Source organism: Culex quinquefasciatus, chromosome 3 (genome assembly GCF_015732765.1).
Source record: "Culex quinquefasciatus strain JHB chromosome 3, VPISU_Cqui_1.0_pri_paternal, whole genome shotgun sequence".
NCBI lineage: Eukaryota > Metazoa > Arthropoda > Insecta > Diptera > Culicidae > Culex > Culex quinquefasciatus.
The window spans coordinates 657,636-680,158 of NC_051863.1; the positions used below are offsets into that span (position 1 = coordinate 657,636).

General features: G+C 41.4%; 1 protein-coding gene across 2 annotated transcripts in view; it reads left to right on the forward strand.

The window, feature by feature from the left end:
* Positions 1–22,434, forward strand: part of LOC6053018 (location of vulva defective 1) — a 31,681-nt gene extending 9,247 nt beyond the window's left edge. Inside the window, exons 1-3 of one of the 2 annotated variants that reach the window (XM_038264134.1) lie at positions 15,168–15,189; positions 15,400–15,697; positions 19,796–22,434. In XM_038264134.1, the coding sequence (XP_038120062.1) occupies positions 15,408–15,697; positions 19,796–21,800 (2,295 nt within the window). In that variant the 5' untranslated portion in view covers positions 15,168–15,189; positions 15,400–15,407 and the 3' untranslated portion in view covers positions 21,801–22,434. Of the gene's footprint in view, positions 1–15,167; positions 15,190–15,399; positions 15,698–19,795 lie in introns of those variants that run through there. The other variant, XM_038264133.1, reaches the window with a different exon arrangement.
* The last annotated feature ends 89 nt before the right edge of the window (positions 22,435–22,523 follow it).

Here is a 22,523-nt window from a genome sequence, read left to right on the forward strand (position 1 = left end):
GCCTCACCTCCATGCAGTCCGAGACTGAAGTTGCAAGGGGGGAAATGTCAAAAGCCTTCACGATCCGCGAGTGACCCGTTCCATCTCCTTCCACCCAGTTGTTACACCGTTGTAGTCGACCAGTATACCAACTTCACTGCCACAAACAGTAGAACTACAAAAAAGCAAAAAACATCAGTTACACACCCATCGAATCGAATATTTTTTCCGAAACCCCATTCAAATCGCCGGGAGAAAGCGCCCCAGGGTGTCGCTGGAACGCGTAAAGAATTTCTGGTAGCACAAGCGACGAACCCCTGTTTCGATACACTTGGGGGACTTGCGATTCGATCTCCCGGTTTGTTGTGGTTGTTGTTGGTCTCCGGCTGAATCACACTCACTCTCTGGCGGTCAAACAGGTTGGGACAAAAAGTGGCACAGCCGGTTGTAGGTGGACGACCGCTACAGGTCGTCTCGAAATTAAGGTTACCGTGACGCATTCGGGTGACATATTTCGGAGCACATTTTTCTTCTCCGTCGAAAGTAAAATTGCTCGATTTGATCGATGTAATTCCGTCTTTGATGGAAAGCGGCGAAAATTTTTAATGCATCGCTCATTTTTGCAACACTCACGTGTCGATTTTCGACGATTGCGTTGGTGCGGTTTTTTGTGTTGCGTCGGGTTAAAGTGTGCAAATTGTACTCTTTTCTCTCCCCGCTTGTTTGATGGTGGCAGGAAGTACTGGCGATTTGCTGGTGTAATTTTTTTGGTCTATACTGAATTGACGGTATGTTTTGTATGAACGTTATGATGAATGGACCTAATTCAGGTGGAACATTAGATTATTTTCTCATTTGTTTTTTGTTGTGGTCAGTGGAAGTTGTCATTAAACAGGTGGTTTATAATCAGGTTGATTTAACGGGTTAGGTAACAATTGTTTGCAAAATTGAATCGAACATAAATTGTTCGAGGAGTATCTGCGAACAATCTTGTTGAGTTTATTTGACCAACAATGCCACATTAAGTTGAGTTAATAGTGGCAAACAACAATAATCTTCCAAAAATCATGTCAAGTTCATAAAGTAAATTTTGATCCCAAAAATAATTTTATTGGTTTTTAATGCACCTCGCCACAATTCAGACCCCCAACCCCCTCTCTCTTCACAAATATGAGTAATATTTCAGGAATATTCGCTCTTACATCAAAACAAGATTTTTAAAAGTTGAAACATTGTTTTACTTTAAAAACTCATAAAAAATTGTGAAGAATACGTCACAATAATTTTCCAAATCACGAAAAATCCAAAGTCTCTATACAGTCATGCCTCGGTTTTGCACGCCTCGGTTTTGCACTGCCCCGGTTTTGCACCGTTCAGCTGCCCGTGCTTAACCGAGGCACAGAGCTTATGGGATTTTGGCTATATGGGAGACATTGGCTTTAATTGTACGAAAAATCATGCAAACATTAAAAAAATATAGTGTTTTGAAATGATGTGATGGATGATGTCAGCTATCCATTAAAATTATTATTTCATGAAAATTTTCACAAAAATACGTATTTTTCCTGCATTTCGAAAATGCATTTTTTTTTCTCTAAAGAAACCAAAACTATATTGTTATTGGAATATGGGTATCAAATGATCAGGGTTTTTCATACATTTCAGATATAATAACAATTTTTTTTAAAATACTCCAAATTTTCACAAAACTACGTTTTTTTTCAAAAAAAAATACTCAAAATTTCAATTTTTACAATATGGGCATCAAACGATCGGGATTTTTTCATACATTTCGAATGTGATAAAAACATTTTTAGAAAATACTCTAATTTTTCACAAAACTAGGTATTTTCGAATAAGATACTTAAAATTTCCGTTTTTACAATGTGGGTATCAAACGATCGGGATTTTTTCATACATTTCGAATGTAATAACAACATTTTTAAAAAATACTCACATTTTTCACAAAACTACATATTTTTGAATAAAATACTCACAATTTCAATTTTTACAATATTGGTATTAAACGATCGGGATTTTTTCATATTGTAAAAATTGAAATTTGAAGTTTTTTTCCAAAAAGACGTAGTTTTGTGAAAATTTTGAGTATTTTCTAAAAATTTTATTATTACATCAAAAATGTATGAAAAAAAAAACTGATCATTCGATACCCATATTGCAATAACAATATATTTTTGATTTCTTTAAAGAAAAAAAATGCGTATCTTTGTGAAAATTTTCATGAAATAATAATTTTAATGATTTCAAAACACTATAATTTTTTATGTTTGCATGATTTTTCGTACGATTAAAGCCAATGTCTCCCATATAGCCAAAATCCCATAAGCTCTGTGCCTCGGTTATGCACGCCTCGGTAAACCGAGGCATGACTGTATTCTCTTTTTTCAATTAAAAATAAAATTTTATGGAAATGTTCCTAAAATTCAATAAGTCAAAAAAAAAAACACAGTAAAACTTCAAAAAGTGTTATCAAAATAATTTTTCAAAATGTTGAAAAATATTTAACTGGCTGAGAGCAAAAATTTCGCAAAGTCCTGAACATCTAATAAATTCTACCAAAAATCTTGTCGTTATGCGGATCCCGTAAATTTTCTAAGTGCCGGAACGATTTTTGTAGAGGGTATATCAATAATTATTAAAAACCGACTTTCTAATTTCAAAATTTCAATGAAGACGTTTTGTTAGGGACATTATTTAAGGAACGAACTGATGTTTTTGTAAAAATCTGATGATAATTTCCTGTAATTGCGACAATTTTTCCGAAATTATGGTTCAAAGCAAAAATGAACATCAAAATAATTTATCATGTTTCCAAAGTCCCAAAAAAATGCTTTTTTCTGTAAAAAATAAAGAATTCAAAAATATACGAGAAAATTTCAATGTCCAGCATAAATAAAATTAAACTTTAAAATATCAGCTCATGTTGAAAGCATATGAAAATTATTCTTAGTGTCGGAAATTGAAAATTCTGTCAGTGGCTGCAAAATTTGAAATTTGGAAAAAATAAAAATTTCTAATTTTTTGCTAAATCCAAAAAAACTACCACTAACATCTCAATATCAACTGTAGAGAATACAGTATAATATACTTTCCACGATACGCAGTCGGTTTCAAATGTCGTCATAACTCGAGGAGTTTGCAGCAAGATGCAAATAAACAAGCCAAGATAGTTCGAAGTTATCGCCACCATCTCACTTTCCGCCTGGGTTACTATTTTTTCATGAAAAAAATCATCAATATACCAACAATCAGGCAATCGTTAAATTTTCTAAGACTTTAGCTCCTCAAAGCCGTTCAACTTTAAACCATAACTGAGCCTTCACTGATTTAGATCGACTGTGGACCGAGATCACCTTGTTTGTAAGAGCGTGTAAGTGGATTTGGCCACTCAAGTTTGGGAATGAACATTTCTGACATTTTAACTTAGTCTTAGTCAGCTGTAACAAAACATCAACTGAAAACAATTATTAATCAAATATCTCCCCGACCAAAATTCCAATCAAAACTAGACCATCTCGGCAGCACTTTCCCTTCCCAGCCCACCATCAATGTCAACTGCAATGCATTGTATGCAAAAGGCACCACGCCGATTTTCCTATGAAAGACGCGGCATCGTCGCCGCCATCGCTTGTTGTGAATGATAATTTTCTAGTGAAAATTCATTACCCTCGCTGATGATGATCGCATGCCACGCCAGTTTGAAGTGGCAAACACGCGCGCACTCGCATTAAACGAAACCCTTTCCGCGTGAAACTGGGTGAGAAAAGTTGTGCAGGAAAACACTACCGCGGAACGTTATGCCTTTACACGCCTCAAGGAGTGCTCTTGCGCTAGGCAAATATACCAGCAGCAATTTCGGTGCTGCGACGACGATGACAAAGCCGCCAACGTGGGGTTTGTTTCTGCTTTAATTTTCATCTGAAAATCATCAACTCGTGGTGAGTGTGCTTAACCCACTTTATGTGAAAGCTCGGAAGGGTTTCGTTTTGTTCTTCTCAAGCAGCTGCTGGCGACGGTGATTCGCAACCGTCGGTTCTGTGCTACCGTGGGACCACCACCAAAGTCCGGGGCCTTGGCAATGACCTCGGCGACTCTTGCGGTTATTCCCGGGTCGTAAAAGCGTTGCCATTTCAGGTGTGGCGACGATTCATTTTTGTCAAGTGCCCCGGCTGTGGGAAGACTTTGATGGATATTTGCCGTGTGCTGTGAAAGTGGAGAATTTCGGTCGTTTGCCCGTTTTTGCCGGCGCAGACCGTTAGGTTTTCTGGACCGTTTGAAGACAAATAGCGGAAAATATGCACGAAATTGAGCGCTAAAAAGGTGGGAGCCTTAATGAATGTAAATAATTAAGAATAAATTTGCAAAAGCATTGACCCAAAACTGTTTATAGTTTTCGAAAGGTTTACTTTTTTTCATTTTGTGATCTTGAGCAACTAAAGTTGGGTACTAAAACCCTATGTAAACTTTTTTGTACAACAAGAAGGGCCATGAAGTTAATTTTTTAAAATTGAATTAAAAATCCATTTTAAATTCTATGCGGTCGTTCAAAGGTGTACTCAGAATAATAAGCTTCATCGTTGGGAACAATAATTTCACAAATTTAAGCTTAATTTAAGGACCTTATTCTAAAATAGACTAATCTTTAATTTTTCGAAAGTATTTGGACTATTCTACAATCTCCAATCTCTTGCCTTTCTGTAAGCGGTAGATCGGGAGTTCATACCCCAGTTTGGACCATCACAAAAACTGCTTTTTTCACTTCTGGATTCGATTAGTATAAGGGGCAAATTTGTATGACCCAATCTCACATCATAAACCTAATGTCAGCCATGCCCATTAGAGCAACTCTCTACGAAATCGGCCGATTTCGACCATTTTTTTTGTATTTTATGATTTGACTTAAACTTTGTGGTGGCCTTCCCTATTACCAAATAAGCTATTTTGCGTCATTGGTTCACCCATACAAATCTCCGTACAATTTTGGCTGCTGTCCATACAAAAATGGTATGTAAATATTCAAACAGCTGTAACTTTTGAGTGAATTTTTTAATCAATTTGGTGTCTTCAGCGAAGTTGTAGGTATTGTTGAGGACTTTTTGAGAAAAAAATAGGCACACGGAAAAAAAATTGCAGATTTTTTTATCAACTTTAATCAACTAAAACTCAATTTCCCAAAATACGTATTTTTTGATTTTCGAGATTTTTTGATATGTTTTAGGGGACAAAAATCCGCAACTTTTGAGCCATAGAGAAACATGGTCAAAAAATCAGCCGCCGAGTTATGATTTTTTAAAAAAATAGTGATTTTTGGAAAAAATCGAAGTTTCATGCAAAAACAAGTTTGACATTATTTTTTAATGCAAAATTGAATTTGCAATCGAAAAGTACTCTACAGATTTTTTTGATAAAGGGCTCCGTTTTCAAGATATAGCCACCGAAAGTTTGATTTTAGCGAAATATTTGCAGTTTTTCAATTTTTAAAAATAGTGACCATAAGTGACCATTTCCAATAGTTTTTTTTTTGAAAAGTTCAGAAAATTTGCTATAAAATTGTCTAAGAAACATTGAAGATTGGACCTCGGGTTGCTGAGATAGAGACGCTTCAAGAAAAAGAAACACGAAAATTGAAGTTTTCTTAATCTCACCAAAATAACCCACCATTTTCTAATGACGATATCTCAGCAACTAATGGTCCGATTATCAATGTTAATGCATGAAACATTCGTGAAATTATCCGATCTTTTCGAAAAAATTATTTTGAATTTGAATATTTTAATTTTTTAGTTAAGACTATCATTTTAAAAGGGCCAATCATTGAATATTACGCCCATTTTAAATGCTAGTCTTGATTTGAAAAAATTCAAAATATTAAAAAATAATGTCAAACTTGTTTTTGCATGAAACTTTGATTTTTTCCAAAAATCACTATTTTTTCAAAAAATTCATAACTCGGCGGCAGATGTTCAGCATGTTTCTCTATGGCGCAAAAGTTGCGGATTTTTGTCCCCTAAAGCATAAAAAAATCTCGAAAATCAAAAACTACGTATTTTGGGAAATTGAGTTTTAGTGAAAAAAAAAGTTGATAAAAAAATCTGCAATTTTTTTCCGTGTACCTATTTTGTTCTCAAAAGTCCTCAACAAAACCTACAACTTTGCCGAATTGAATTGATCAGAAAATTCACTCAAAAGTTACAGCTGTTTGAATATTTACATACCATTTTTGTATGGACAGCAGCCAAAATTGTATGGAGACTTGTATGGGTGAATCAATGACACAAAATAGCTTATTTGGTCATAGGAAAGGCCCCCACAAAGTTTGAGCCAAATAAAAAATTACAAATAAAATCCATTTCCGGTTTTGGTAGAGAATTGCTCATTTGTGAAAAATTTCATCTTTAAGTGAAGCCGTTGATCATTTTCGAAGAAAATTGATCATCACTATAAAATATTCTGTATTAAATTTAATTTAACGAGTTTCAGCACCAAAAGGAATCAGCATGTACCGGGTGTTGAGTTCTTCTCTAAATCAAATGCGTTTAATTCAATTCAATTAGTGTTTATTAGATTTTACCAGTTCTGCTCCAGGATGTTACATTTGCAATTTAGAGATTTGGAGAACCTTTCAACTGAGATGTTACTAAGTTTAGATTTTGCTAGCTACGTGCTCTTTTAGGGAAAATAATTTTTAAGAAAAAAAAAAACTATAGATCAAATGCATTTAAATTTTTTTTTCGTATATAAACATAAGGGGTTTGCTTGTTACTATCATGAGTTAGCGCGATTTTACAAAAAAAAAGTTTTGACGTAAATTTATGTGTAATTGCCTGTTCTACAATTTTGTAGAACATTATCATTAGGCTTAGTGATTTTTAACGCTCGAAAATTGCAAATTTCACGGGGCCTCAATTTCAAAACACCAAATTTCACGCAAATTTCGCGGAACGTGAAAAATGTTAAAATAACTCTGAAAATCTTATGTTTAAATCGCAGAAACTGCAAAAATGCAAAAATAATGCATTTGTGTTCAAAAATTTTATTTAAAATGATATTTTTAGCATTTTTTAAATTTTTCTTGCTCTTGTTAGTGCTTTAGTTTTAGAAATAATTGTTCCAAAATGGATTATGATGCAACGCACAGCTGAAAGGAACTCCAAAATTCTGTTGTGAATTGCAAAAGAAGTGATTGTAAACTGATTATTCACCAATAAAACCGAATTGAATTGAAAAAAAAATTCAAAATTAAAACAAAAAAAAGTAGTATTTTTTAAACTTTCACGGGAATTATCCACCAAAATAATCAAATATCGTTAAAATTAAACAGGACTCAGAATAATCTGAAATATTTTTAAAAGTTGATTTCATAGATAAAAAATGTCCTTAATTTTAATTTGAATAAGACAATGCTTGATTCTTTTAATTTCTTAAGTAACTTTACTTTTCAAATAAAATAGCAGTGAAATTTTAATTACAGCGGATGGAAATATTACTAAACTAACCTAAAGTAACCATCACAACGTCCTTCCTTAATCTGATGCAAAATGTTATACTAACAGGCTATCATTTCCAAAAATAACAAATTACTAAATTTAGTTAACTTCAAAAAAAAATTTGAACGACTCTTCGAATGGTTCAACTGGGAACTAATAAAATTTACTTAAATAATATGTATGGATGAAATATTTGTTATGTTGTTATTTTGAAGAAAAAAAAAGAATTGAGAAAATTGATAAATTTCACATTCACGCCGTCCTCGAAATCGTCAAAAATCACTAACCCATATTAGTAATTAAACAAGGGTATTCACTCGCTTAATTCTACAGTATTTCAAAAGATTATTTTTATTCTTATTTGAGTTTTTTTTTTTTTGAATTAAATATACTTTATTGAATCTTTCTTATAATAATTACATTTGGTTTACATAATAAGTGGTCAGCTGTGGCTCTTCAGCTTTAGTTTGCTTTTCGTGATTTAAACACTGTTCATTTTCTTAACTTTAAAAGTATATGATTTATCATTTTTGTAACACTAGGTACAATGAGGAAAAAAATTTAAGAAAACATAACCTAACCTAAAACTAACTTAATCTTACCATAAACTAAACCAATCCTTGAATCAAGGGGTATTCAGATATAGCACATTTTTCCCTGAATTTCAAACATTTTTCTTGAATCTTCTGATCCAACATTTTTACTTCTGCTAATTCATGAACCTCACTTGATCTTGTCCAGCCAGGAACATTCAAAACCATTTTGAGTACCTTGTTTTGGACACGCTGGAGCTTCAATTTATGAGTTCTAGCGCAACACTCCCAAACAGGTACTGCATACTCAATAACGGGGTAAATTATTTGTTTGTAAACTGCTAGCTTATTTTTCAAAGATAGCTTTGATTTTCTGTTAATTAAAGGATACAAACACCTGATGAGAATGCTGCACTTGTTCAATATTTTGTCTACATGCTGCCGAAACAATAGTTTCGAGTCAAGTATGAGACCTAAATAGACAACTTCCTTCGACCAGGGTCGAAACATCATTCATTTTTATCAAAACATCATCCTTTGGGGCAAATCTGGCCGATTTGGAAAGTGGAAAAATGATGGTTTGAGTTTTGGCTGCATTAATGCGAATTTTCCAGTCGCCAAAGTATTCGGAAAGAACGTCAAGACCCTTCTGAAGACGGCCAACTAAATATCTGGTTATTTTACCCTTATAAATAACGGCAGTGTCATCAGCAAAAAGTGACAACACACCATTACCAGGAAGAGTAGGCAAATCAGATGTAAAAATATTGTACAGAAGTGGGCCAAGAATACTTCCTTGGGGAACCCCAGCATCAATGTTGAATAATCCAGAAGCAATCCCATTCAGAAAACCCTGAACGATCTCTCCGAAAGATAGTGCTGGATAATTTTGATAAGATACATTGGAAAACCGTATAAATACAGTTTATGTATCAAACCATCATGCCAAACATTGTCAAAAGCCTTCTCAACATCCAACAAAGCCATAGCAGTTGATTTAGACTCAAGCTTGTTCTGCTTGATGATTTTAGTTACTCTCGTAAGCTGATGAGCAGTATTATGCCCTTTCGGAAGCCAAACTGCTCATTCAAAATTATATTATTATCGTTGGTAAAATCCAAAAGCCTTGAATAGATGACCTTCTCAAAGAGTTTGGACAGACTACTCAAAAGACTAATGGGACGATAACTTGTTGGCGATGTTGGATCTTTTGAGGCTTCAAAATTGGTATGACTTTGCCCAGTTTCCAATTGGTGGGGAAGTAACCAAGTTGCAAACATTTATTGAAAATATTGGCTAGATGTTGAAAGAACTGATCACTCTGTTTTTTCAACACTAGATTAAAATGTTATCAAAGCCTGGAGCTTTCATATTTTTCATTTGTTTAACTGCAACTTTGACTTCCTCACCAGAAACATGGGAATCTGCAGGAAATTCAAAGGTAGAGTTATTAATTGTTGAAATACTATTGGCAACTGATGTTTCTTTACGGCTGGTCATGGAAGCGCCAAGATTATGTGAACTAACAAAATGAAGCCCAAGTGCATTTGCCTTTTCCTCGGATGTAATCAAAGGAGAATCCTCAACAATAAGAGGAGGAATAGGCTTTGGTTTGTTTTTAAGAACTTTTGAAAGTTTCCAAAATGGTTTTGAATAATTCCCAAGCTGGCTTACATGTTTTGAAAATTCTTGATTTCTGATATTGTCAAGTCGGTCTTGTATGATTTTGTTCAAATTGTTCACTGAAATCTTTTGTCATAGTCCCCAGTCCGTTGATATTGTCTCCTATAAACATTCCTAAGTCTAATCAAGTGTTTAGTATCTACGTCAATATCAGTTACCTTAAAATTAACAGGAACCTCCCGAACGTTGGCAGCCTCTGCTTGGTTGATAGCCTGCTGGATCACCTCCAGCGAACGATCAATATCAGCAGAAGTTTCCGGGTGTTGATCATAGTCGATGTTGCTGTCTACCACTTGCTGAAACTGCTGCCAGTCAACGTTGTGGTAATCTTTCCGGGTTGGTTGCCGCTGCGGAGTAACGGAAGCTCCAACCTCCACAACCACCGGATAGTGATCAGAACTCAACTCTTCAAACACCTCAGGATGAGCCACGTTCTCAGCCATATTGGTAATGAAGAAGTCGATGATTGAGTGATTCCCAGACCGAGCCACCCTCGTTGGACGATCCGGACTCACAACGTTGTAGTATCCGTTTTGCAGATCGTTGTGCAGAATCACTCCGTTCCGATTCCTCCTGCTGTTGCCCCAAACTTCATGCTTCGCGTTGAGGTCACCAGCGATGATGTACTTTGCGCTCCGCCGTGTCAGCTTCTGGATATCGCTCTTCAGTTTTGCTGCTGAACCATCTCTGGAATTCACCTGACGTGGGCAGTATGCAGCAATGAAGAGTACTGGGCCAACCGAAGTGGGAATTTCCACCCCAACGGCCTCGATGATGTCCAGCTTGAAGTGTGGCAGCCGGCGTGGCTTGAGATCACGATGAACAGCGACAAGCACACCTCCTCCTCCAGAGGTGGTCCTATCGAGCTGCGTCGCGATCTTGTAGTTTTGCAGATAAACTTTTTCACCGGGCTTCAGATGAGTTTCCGTGATGGCAGCTACGTCGATCTCCTTCTCGCGAAGAAAATCCACCAGCTCTAAGTTCTTCCTCCTAATGGAGCAAGCGTTCCAATTCAGCAGCTTGAGGGACCTACGATCCATACTGGATGACGAACGAGGTCAGCACTTCAATCTGCTGGGTCTTGGTTTTGCATCCACGCAGTGCAGCGGACATCTGTTTGAAAATATTGAGGAGTTCGGTTGAGGTGTAAAGATCATTACCATTTTCCTCAACTGCTGGTTCTTGGGTTGGTCTTGGCTCCTGGCTGAAGCCCGGTGGTGGCGGTCTCGGCTCCTGGCTGGAACCCGGCCGTGGATGATTCATCTCAGCTCTCTTCCTGGGATCCAACGGCAACGGTGCCAAGTTCGGGACCTGGCGTCGCGGTTGAAGAGGTGGAAAATTTTGCTCCACCAGGGCTGGAGGAGTTCTACGACGCTGAGGCTGATTCTTCGTCGATGCTTGCTGCCGAATTTTCACGAACTCAGCTCTCTTGGGGCACTTTCGGTCGGTTGACGAATGCTCACCGTTGCAGTTGAGGCACTTCACCAGCGAATCTTGGATGCACTGGGATGTGATGTGCGCATCGGTACCACATTTGGCGCAACGACGCTTTAGGTGGCAGTTCTTACCTCCGTGCCCGAAGCCCAGGCAGTTGAAGCATTGTGTGACGTCACGGTGCACTGGTCGGTATCGCTCCCACGACACGATAATGTTGAAAACCGCTCGAATCGCCTTCAGCTCAGGAAGCGTCGTCGATCCCTTAGCCAAATGCAGCAGGTAGAGCTGGTCACGGTACTTGATGTCTTTGTTGCGTCGGCTCATTTTGTGCACGGCCAACACATCCAGTTTCAAAACTTTTAGCTCGGCAGCTAATTCCTCCACTGGCATGTCGTACAGACCTCTGACGACGATTTTGAACGGCTTATCCATGACGACATCATGGGTAAAGTACTCCGCCTCGTTTTCGGTCAAGTAATCCTTGACCAGTTGATAGTGCTGCCTGGATTGCACCAGCACCTTAAATCCGTCCTGACACAGACGAATGTTGCCTTGGACTTTCCCAGACTTGATGAGTTCAACCAGCCCCGCACGAAAGTCGATCGTTGCTGCTGATTGCCTCACATAAAAAGGAGGCAGTTTCTCCTTTCGCTGTTTCACTTCATTCTCCTTTGCTTCCGCTACCTGGTCCTCGTCAGGCAGTCCAGCAAACTTGTTGTTCTTCAAAAGCTGCTCCTCGTGCGATGAAGAGTTCTCCTCCTCCTCATCCATCGGTACAGTACCGTCGCTCTTTTTCGTCTTTTTGCTGTTCGATGTCACTTCCAAAAGCACCTTCCTTTTGGAAATTCCCGGTTTTTGGCCATCAGTTGAGGCCTCAACCTTCCTTTTGGAAATTCACACTTTTTTGCCTGCTTGAGCCGCAGGTAGGGCAATATTGCCGGCGTTTTGCGCCGGGACGCGACGAGTCATGTTGATTCAGACAACCTTCACCAACGAATGCTCGGATAACAATTCCTTATTTGAGTTTGATAAATCATTTTGAGTAAAATCGTTACAGTTTCACACAGACATAAAATTTCACGGGATTTCACGTATAAAGCCAAATTTCACGGATTTAACGCTGTCCGCGAAATCGTGAAATTTCACTAACCCTAATTATCATACTTTAAAATATAACCATGCAAAGTTAGACAAAACACGAAATTTTACAATGAAAAATTTTGTTCCTAATGAAAAAATATTTATTGAAGATTTGAAAGTACATTAAATTTCCCATAAAATAACATGTCCCAAAATTATTCATAGTTGAGTAATAAAAATGGCAGAAATTTTGAAAGCGTAAGCCGTCTTATTTCGATAGTTCAATAATGCAAGGGGTCGTACAACCCCTCCGTCACAAAATATCGAAAAATGGAGCTCGGCTTAGGACAAAATTACCCCTTAGGACAAAGTATCACGTAAATCGAAGACGGGTCGGAACAACTGCTGTGTGAGTTGGCACCGTTTTACATTTATAACCAAAAAATCTAATTTACTGAGTTGTTTATCAAATGTGCTTCATCTCATATTTAATGAGCTGTAATGATGAAAGCAGTTGGATTTCTAAAATCGTTTGAATCTTAGATATCGAAAACAATCAAAATTTTCCATCAGTTACAATCAAAGGTTATTTCCCCCCCTCAACAAAATAAGAGCGCATGCAATTAATCAATTTGTGTGAGCCAAAAACAACCAATCGGCTAGCTTAAATTAAAATCCACCCCAATTTCGTCCCTCTGATTGGCAGCGTGCGGAAACTCTTCTCCAATCACACAAAACACAAAACCGTTCAAGTTCCCCAAAAGGCGGGCCAGTTAATGAACTTGAAAATAGCACCCAGATAATAAAAAGATGACTGATGATGATGGGTGGTGCGATGCTGCTTCGATCGATCAGGTGTGCGTGCTTAGGATGGGGAAAATGAAAAGGAAAACGCGTGGGGAAAGATTGAGAGGAAAGATAGAGACGGAGAAAGATCCAAACCTGCACTATGTTGTGTGAAGGAGCGCGTGTTTACGCCCCGTTTACATGGCCAATAAAGTGGGCCAACGAAGATGGACTTTTTAGTCGCGCGACCAGGTCAAGAACTGGCTTATCATGGTACAAATTGAAAAAGCGGGTTTCAAGAAGAAAGGAAAAACTTTCCTGCAACTCATGGTGCCGCGTGATTCTGGAAAATAGGCGTTAATGGGTCGTAAAATGTAATTTCAATCTTTGATGGCGACGACAACGACGTCGTGTGCGCCACTCTTTCGATCAATCTTCGCGGTTAATTATGCAATGAATGGCGCGATTAGTTCGGCCAAACATGGGAAGATCGCATCAACGAGGTTGATACATTTTGTTGACTTTCTCGAACATTCTCTCCGAGGTGGTCTTGAAAAAAATTCCAAACTACCCTATTGGTGTTAAAAAGTGATTCAAAGTTAAATTCGTGTTCATTTAACACTGGAACGCCCAACGCATGTCCAACTTACACGGACGCCCAAGCCTCCCAAAAAGGTGGAACGGTAACTTCAACTCGCTGGTTCTCGCTCGGTTCAGTGATTTGTTAGGATGTCTAGATGATCCTAGAACTTTGCAGAACTTAATTTGATCAAATCTGTAATTTCTGTGACCGAAATCTTCGTTCCACCATTTTTAAAACGGCTGCCTCCGCGGAATTTTTGGCGAATTATTTTTTACACGCGAAAAAAAAAGTTGTTGAGTTATGCCCGAGAAACCTTGAGTTGAATTTACCGCTCCAACTTTTTTGGAGCCTTGGGCGTTGGAATGTTAATCGATATGTGTAGGTCATAACCAAAACCAAACTCAATTTGTCGACCAGTGTAAGTAACTGTTCACTACCGGTACTCATCTGACCGAGAGGTCAACGGCTTGAGCTTGCTGAATCTTTTTCCGACCCACTTTGCGAGATATGGCGAGCGGAACACTCCTTTATTCACACCTTCCATAAGGCACACAACACTTCAGACTTCCTCCGACGACATGACTCTCATTGTTTGTGTTTATGTTGAGAAACTGTCCGCGGGTCCTCTCGGGACTAGAAAAAAAATAAAGCTCACTACAAAGTGGCTTTCCTCGGGGTACAAAAAGGTGGTACTTTCTACAAAATTATGCTGCGCAGCATCAGCACAGAGGTAAAAAAAAACAACAGCAGCAGCAGCCGATAGTGGCAAAAGCGATTTTCAATGGCTTAGATTCGGATTAGGCTTATTCGGTCGATGCTACCACCCCTTTCGGTGACCTATATTTCGAGTTGAACGCGTGAACTGTAACTAAACCGTTGGCACCTCGCTGGCTGTTGGTGGTGGGTCAGAAGGGTGCAAATAGACGAGCCCAACCGGTGAGTCATGCTTCCGACACTGTGGGAAACCCCTGGAGGGATGCTGGAGTTTAATAGTCTTTGAGTGCTGAACTTAGGTCAAAATTAAATTCTTAATTATTTCAATAGAACTTATAACTTATGAATAGATTTGGATACGGGACTCCTCGTTTAATTCATCTGCATTTGAAAGATTATTTTAAAAAATCGTGTTAATTTAGCTTTTATTGCTTTTATTATTGTTCACAACGATAAAGCTTATTTTTCTGAGAACAATGACCCTTTGTACAACCGCAATGGATTTAAAATGGATTTAAAAATCATCATTGAAAAATTAACTTCGCTGCCCTTATTGACAAAAAGGTCCAACTTGACAGCTCGTTCCAAGGGGACCATAGTTGATCCATCATAAAATGTTATCCTGTATTTTTTTTTGTATGAAAATGAAAAAAAAGTGATCAGAAATTGTTTTGAATCGTGTTTTTAATCGTGCTTTAGAACCCTATTGAGAACAATTTTGTTTGCAAAATGTTGATTTCTGGTGACTTCGGTACAGATCTTTGAAGCCAAAAGTATGACTTTTTTTTTAAACTCTGAAAGTTGGTGAACCGGCTAGCTCCGAGTGAATAATCACAATACACAATATTGCAATACAAAAAAGGTACTTCAGAGTATGCAACAATAAGTAGGTAGATATTAAGAATTCATTGCCCAAAACCAAGATTGAATACAATTTTGGCGAATGATATTCTATTTTATAAGAGAATGCGTCAATCCCCAAAAGTGTCCGGCGGATGTCCATTTCCAAACCAAGTTCTTTGAATAATCAATCGATAATTAGCTACCAAATCAGAAGCATCACTCATACGCTTTTCTTTTATTCTTAACTCCAAAGGCACAACGATGAAGCACAAACCCATACTGCTGTTGTGTCTGCTGGTGGGGCCGGCCCTGGCGAGACCAAATGCCGAACCCATCTACTACCGATCCAGCGCCCAGAGCAACCCTCTGGAGGTGACCGAAGAGCTGATTCCGACCACCAACGTGCTACCGTTGGTCATCACCGAAGCAGCAGCAAACCGGGAACAGGATCAACCGAAGGCACTCGAGCTGCGGGGCACAACCACGACCGAGGCTCCCGTTACGACGACGACAACTTCGGCACCGGCGACGACCCAGGACCAGAATAGCAGGTATACCAAATTTGCAGAGCCGGACCCCTTGTCTAGCGAAAGCATTATCAAGGATTTTTTCCTCAAAAATTTGGCTAATTTTCAAAAGGAGAATGTTGGCAATTTTGGGGCAATTCCTTCCCTTGTCGAGGAGCCAAACACGCTGCGGTCGGTATCGTTGGCCCCCGTCGTTCAGAGCAGCCCGATTTGGGGCGATCCGGGTCCGGATGGTCGGGATCCGCAGTATAGCTACATGAACGTGCGTAAGAAACCGATTATTCACAAGATTATTACCAAATGGTCCGATAAGACGCAGGACGCTTTTAACGTTGACTTTACCGGCCAGCATGGGATTGTTACGCCGGGTCACATGTTGGGCAACTTTGCCGGGACAACGGGGTTCATAGCGTTTCCAACGGCGACACCCGTTCCGATTATCATTGTAACGAAGCCGGTTTATCCGGAAAATACGAATCAACAGATTGAGTTGTCCCTGATGGACAATGGATACTCTCCCGAACCGGAACGGGACGTAGTTTATCAGAGTGAACCGCAGAACGATGGTTACCAAGTTCAGCAAGATCCCATTGATTCTGGATATTCAGAACCTCCCAAGCAGGTCGTGAAGAAGAAAAAGAAAAAGAACAAGAATAAAACCAAAAAGCCCGAAAAGCAGCAAACCAAACCGGAAGCGTCGGACCCCGACCGGCCAGACGCCGCCTACTGGAATGACCAGGTTGAACAGCTTGAGCCCAGCGGATGGCAGCAGGGTGACGATCAGTACGAGGAGAAAGATCCTTACGCGGACGCCGTTGGAGCACTCAAAGATCAGCCCGTCATCGAATGCAACGGCATCCGAATTTCGGTGAACGGCAAAGAGGCCTGCGATGAGATTGAGGTAACCATCAACCGGGTGGATGAGATAACGAAAAATGGCTTTGTGCCGCCACCGCTGATTCCGCTAATTCCACCAGTGGTGCCAGTTGCTCCGGCTGCCGTGGCAGCTGATCCAATTGTGGCCGCAGGAGCAGCAGGGGGTGCGTCAGCGGAACCTTCAGCTGCGTTGGCCGCTCCGGTTGCGAATGATGCCAGCCTGTTCGCGGCTCCATTGGATCCTTTGGCTGCGATTCCACCGATTCCCCCAGCCTTTCCCGGTCCCATCTCCTTCCTAACCTCACCCATAGGGAACCTCATGAACAACATCATGCAACCGACGCGCCTCGGCACAGGACCTGGCACCGCGGGTAACAAAAACAAGCACAAGCCCCACGAGGAGGACGCCGCGCTCAACGATGGTGGCAGTTCGATGCTGACCGATACCTCGCACGCCCTGTTCGGAATGCTGGCCGCACTGTCCGCCATGACCCCGATGAACATCATAGTGATGGCGCTGGCATCACTGCCCGTTATGGCACTGGTCATGGCCGGAGTGGGTGCCGGAATGTACATGTATTCCAAATTCACACCGCCAATCAAAAACTACAGCACGATCGTGGTCAAGCGACCGCTGCCGGTGATTCCCTCGTCGATCCATCGGTACAAACGCCCCGTGAAAGCCCCGTCCAGTGGCGGGGGAAGCTCCGGATGGTTCGACTTTAACGACATGTGGTCGAACATTGGCTGGACGGCCGATGACCGGCGGGGTGTGGGAAAGGGCAGGAAACCTCCGCAGCGACCCTCGCGGGGCCAACCAGCGTACCGACTGAGTCCGTACCGGGGGCACAGGGCAAAGTCTGCGTCGGCTACGACAAAAAGGACAGGGCGGTAGAGTTGGACCTGACTGTTGTCACGGGGTTTTTGGATTGATTGTGGAAGTACCTTTTGGTAGAGTTGTTTTATTTTGTCTAAACCCGACTATCCAAAGTCTGCAAAAAATGTCAAGTTGAATAATCGAATCATTAAAAAATTATATTCTTATTTTGGTTCCTTGAGCGTGATTTTGGAAATTGTAATCCAAGATGGCGTCAAATATGGGAGTTGCATCATGCAATGAATCTTACTTATTAAAAAATACGAAAAATGTTTTTTTTTATGATTCGGTTCGAGGGATTATCTGAATACCTTCGGATAATCCAAACTTTGCATAATCCAAACATCGGATAATCGGGGCTTCTGATAATAGAAACTTTGGATAATCAGGGCTGTGGATAATCGAGTCTGGACTGTAACACTTATAGCATCAACTAAGCCCATCAAGTGAGGTTATAAACCCGTGTGCAATGGTCATGCCAAAAGTCAACCGCGTGTGCGTAAAAACGGCAAAGAAAAAGCGACAAGGGAAGGACCGCTTTCGCCAAAATACAAACAAAAAAACACCTAAAGTGCCAATCGACAAACGAACCGCAACACAAACGACAAAAAAAACATTTTAAGACAAAAACGACAAATGCTCTCTAACATCAAATTTCCCTTTGCCTAAAAAGAGGAAGCAACCACATAACCAGGTGGAACCGACAAACACAAAAACGAAAATAATTAGACGCAAAATTGCAAACTCCTAAAATGAAACGCATAAAAACTGAGACAAAAACCAGCAACGAATTGATGACCTCGAAAGTACTACATTAAATGTAGCAGTGTAGACTATCTTTGATAAGCGAATAATTAACCCCAAAAGAAGTAGCATATTTAACAACACATTAGTCGGCTTAATTTTGCATTTTCCCACCCCTTTCTCGCATCTCTCTCTTCTATTTCCACCTTTTTTTTCGCGCAAAACACCGGTATCGAGCTCTAATCCATAAAAACAATACATATTTCCAAACCCCCCTTCTCAAATTGGGCTGTATCATCACTTCTTGCATGTGCTGTTGTATTAATCTGTACCAATTTTCTCGTTCACTTCCCTCATGAAAAGTTCACTGAAAAGAGAGAAAAAAAGGCATCAAAACATATCCATACATCATGTGAGTGTGTTACACCTTTTTGTCAGTTTTATTAGTTCCTCATCTGATAGGCTGCACCAGTTTCCGTTAGAAGAGAAGAAGTTGAACGAAAGAGAAATAAAAAATACCTGAATGATGAAGAAAGTGAAAGAACAATGCAAGAGATAAGGCGCGCCATTAAAAGGAAACTAGAGTTGCGATTTTTCCTTCTTTTCTCTCGCTTCTGCTTCTTTCGGTGCACAATTTAGCACCGTTGGCGTGTGGGAAAATCTTTCCCACCCCCCGACAAAGAAGAAGACTTCACCTGGTTAATAATGCTAATTTGATTCCGTACTGCGGAGAGACAACAGAAGCGCGCACCTGGGTGAATGCTATAATTGCTGTGAGATTAATGTTACTTCTTTTCCACCCCCGGCGGCGGCGGCAACAACCAGTTTGCTGACTGCAGTTTTTTATTTATTAGTGTAAATTATCCCCCTGCGATAAGCGAGATGAAAGCCGATGACTTACTGACTGACTTAAGTGTGACACACGGGTTTTCGTCGTGATTACAGTCTTGGCAGTCCGGTTTTCTATCGAAAGTTGGGCGCGGAAAAGTAGGCCTGGGATTTTCTTTCATTGTCATCAAATGAGTATTTTCAAATTTTCTCACTCACTCAACGTCCTCGTACATCGTAGTAGCATGCTCACCGATCGTAGACCCATCTCCCATCTAGATTTCACGACATTGAACGTTGAGGCAAAAGCTAAACAAAAAACTCAAGAGTTAGGCTACTCTGATTTCGAATCCTGTGAACGTGTTCTCTCTTTCTCATCGTAGTGTAGCGATTAATGATAGAAAAGTCACCCCACATTTAGTTTGTGAAACCTCGAATAGTATTATTAGCGATTAATAACATTGTAGTAGTAGCATGTAAGACATTTTAACAAAAGAAAATCCATGTCAATCGAGTACTTTTAACAACTAACATTTCACCAATAAACAATTTCCCAACATGCTTGGAAATCAAAACCAGCGTTTTAATCCCCAGCTTCGTTCGCGCGAAGTTCTCTAACTGATAACAACAAAAATGCATGATCGCTTACAATCTGTCCCTTCATAATTTCTTCATCTGCCGTCGGTTCCGTTTTCTTCACATCCGCACGGAACCGATCCTACCTGCATGCTCTCTCGGTGGCTCTACACGACTTGATCACGTTTTCTAGAGCCAAACTCTACTTACTTTCATTGCAGCCCGTTGTTCAAACGGCCCGAGGTCCCACTGAAGACGAAGGTTGGCACGTCCGGGTATGTGGTGTCGACCAGCACGAAGATTTTGACCAGTGCCGGGTTGCACCAATCGGGCAAAGCCAACGACCAGCCGATGGTCCACTATGAAATGTACAATGCTCACGCCGGAGTGGCGGAACCCATGTCCGAGGAAGAGTACCACCACGAGCTGAGCAAACCCACCGATCGTGGCCACATCCGAATGAATCCTACGACCACTCCGAAGGAGGGTCTGTCCACGTGGGTTCTGCTGAGCGGAAGTAACTCGGTCACGTCAACGGAGTCCAAGAAGGAAGCCAATTCAACGAAGCGTCCGTTTACCAGCACTACCAGACGTCCGGCGACCACCAGTGCACGTAAGCCGTTGACGACACCTCGTCGGAAGCCCGTCGCCAGCACTCGTACAACTCCGGCCGTGTCTCAGGAGACGAACGAAAAGATCAGCAAGCTAATGTCCCGTCTCAAGGTGGTCGCCGGAGCTCTGCAGGACAATGTCAAGCAGCAGCGCGTTGAGGCATCTACCGTGAAAAGTGAACCAGTGGTCAAAAAGACCAAGAAGACCACCACGACGACAACCACTACGACGACCACAACTCCCGCTCCAACGACCACCGAATTGGCCACCACTGAAGTTACGGCCGTCGATGATGAGGAAAATGCGCTGGAAACCTCGACTTTCCTGATTCTGGAACCGAAGGACGCCATGTTTGATCTGCCCGAGGATCGTTCACCCTCCAAAACTACCAAGAAGAAGACTTCGCGCAAACCAACCGTACCGGCTACCAAGAAGAAGACCGCCACCAAGAAGAAGAAGCCCGAAGAGAAGGACTCCGGCTTGATCAAGTTGAGCGAGAAGAAGCCTCCGTCGAAGAACAAGCCCATTTCGGCGCAGATCATGAACTACCTCTCGCGAGAGGTGATGCCAACGGTTGGAGTCGGCTTGGTTGGGCTGGTCATTACGGCCGGACTGGCATCGTACTTCCTCGGAACTCCACTGACTGCGGCGCTGCGTCGATCGGACGAGACCAACCGCAAGGACGATGTGTACTACTCCAACTACGAGGACTACGCCGGACAGGACGGTCAAAACGAGGAAGAAGTGTTTGGTAAGCTGATCGCCGGCATGCCAGATCGTTCGTACTACCGTAACAACCTGCGCCGAAGAACCAGCCAACCACTGCGCACGGGTCATCAGTATGGAAATTACCACGTGCAGAGCTACTCCGCCAACAAGTATCCACAAATCAACTACAGAAACCGAGCCCCGCAACCAGCGTACGCAGGAACTCCGGAGATGTACGCGACCTACAACCGCAACGTACAGGCCAAGTCGCACAACGAGTTCTTCTACAACACTCCGCCCAGTTTCTACACCAAACCCAGCTCGCCAGTCTACGTGACTCCAGAGAGCACATCATCGACCACCCAGTCCCCCCAGACCACCCCGGAACCAAACACGTCCGAGATGGCCGATGAACTGTCCGAAGAACACGAGCTGCTCCCAAATCCGGCAGCCTACTCGGCGGCAGAACACAACCCGGAGCAGCACGCTCACTACGACACGGCCCACTCGCAGTTCGTGGTCGGAAGTGTGTACCAGGACAACAGCATGATGGACATCATCACGTCGGCACCGGTCCCGGAGCACGGACCTCGTCGTCGCAAGCGCCAGGCAAATAGCGATGATAACGAGCTTGACAACGAAATCGGCGGCCCGAACGAGGACGAAAAGAAGCCGGTGTCGACCACGACCTCTACCGTTGAATCGGCGACCACCGAGAAGGTCGATCTGACGCCCACCACCGAGCACACCATCACGTGGCAGCAGTTGCTCCGGAACACCGTCGAAATGAAGCTCGCCATGGGCGTGAACCTTCTGCAGCAGATGACGTCTCAGTTCCAGCAATATCTGACCGGAGTGCAGCACCGCGTTGAGCAAGAATTTAACCACACCACCGTCGCACATTGAAGAAGTTCTTCGCACAATTTTATCCTTACGGCATTTAAGAAACACCCACACACACATACACATAAACACGCGTTCATACACACACATACACACAAGTACACACGTGCAGATCAAATGAGAGATATAGAATGAATGAAGCCGGCGCTCAATTCCCTTAAAACACGAGTTTCAGGATTAAATTCTCGTTTCTTACCCAAAAAAAAAATCAAATTAACAAACCAAATTTCAAACAAACGTTACGTCGTTTGCGAACGAGTCTCTTCTTAACCTGACCCCAACAGAATGAGAATTTTCTCCTGATCTCGTTGCGTTCGGACAAAAAGAAAAGAAACGGGTTGAGCCGGATTTGTTCGCCGCCGCAGCTGCCACCCGGTGGACCGGTATCGAGCTTTGCGTTGAGAGTGGCCGCTGCTGTGCGGGGATGTTTTATTTTTAATTTTATTTTGGCCTGTCGGATTTCGAACGGATCATTCGTGTTTGCACCCACCACCCACTCGCCGTGTTTCCCCCCCTCCCAGTTATCACAGGCACCGTAATCGTTAAGTCACTTCGGAGAGAGTGTGAGGTGAGAGCATTATCGCTAGAATTTATTGATGGAAAAAAGGCAAATAAAGAAAAACAAGAGTGAAAGAAACGGCGGTGTTTTGATTGTTTTTTTATTGTTTCAGCATTGTTGTACATACGGAACGGAATTTTCGTGTTTTTTTTTGCACTGCGGAAGTA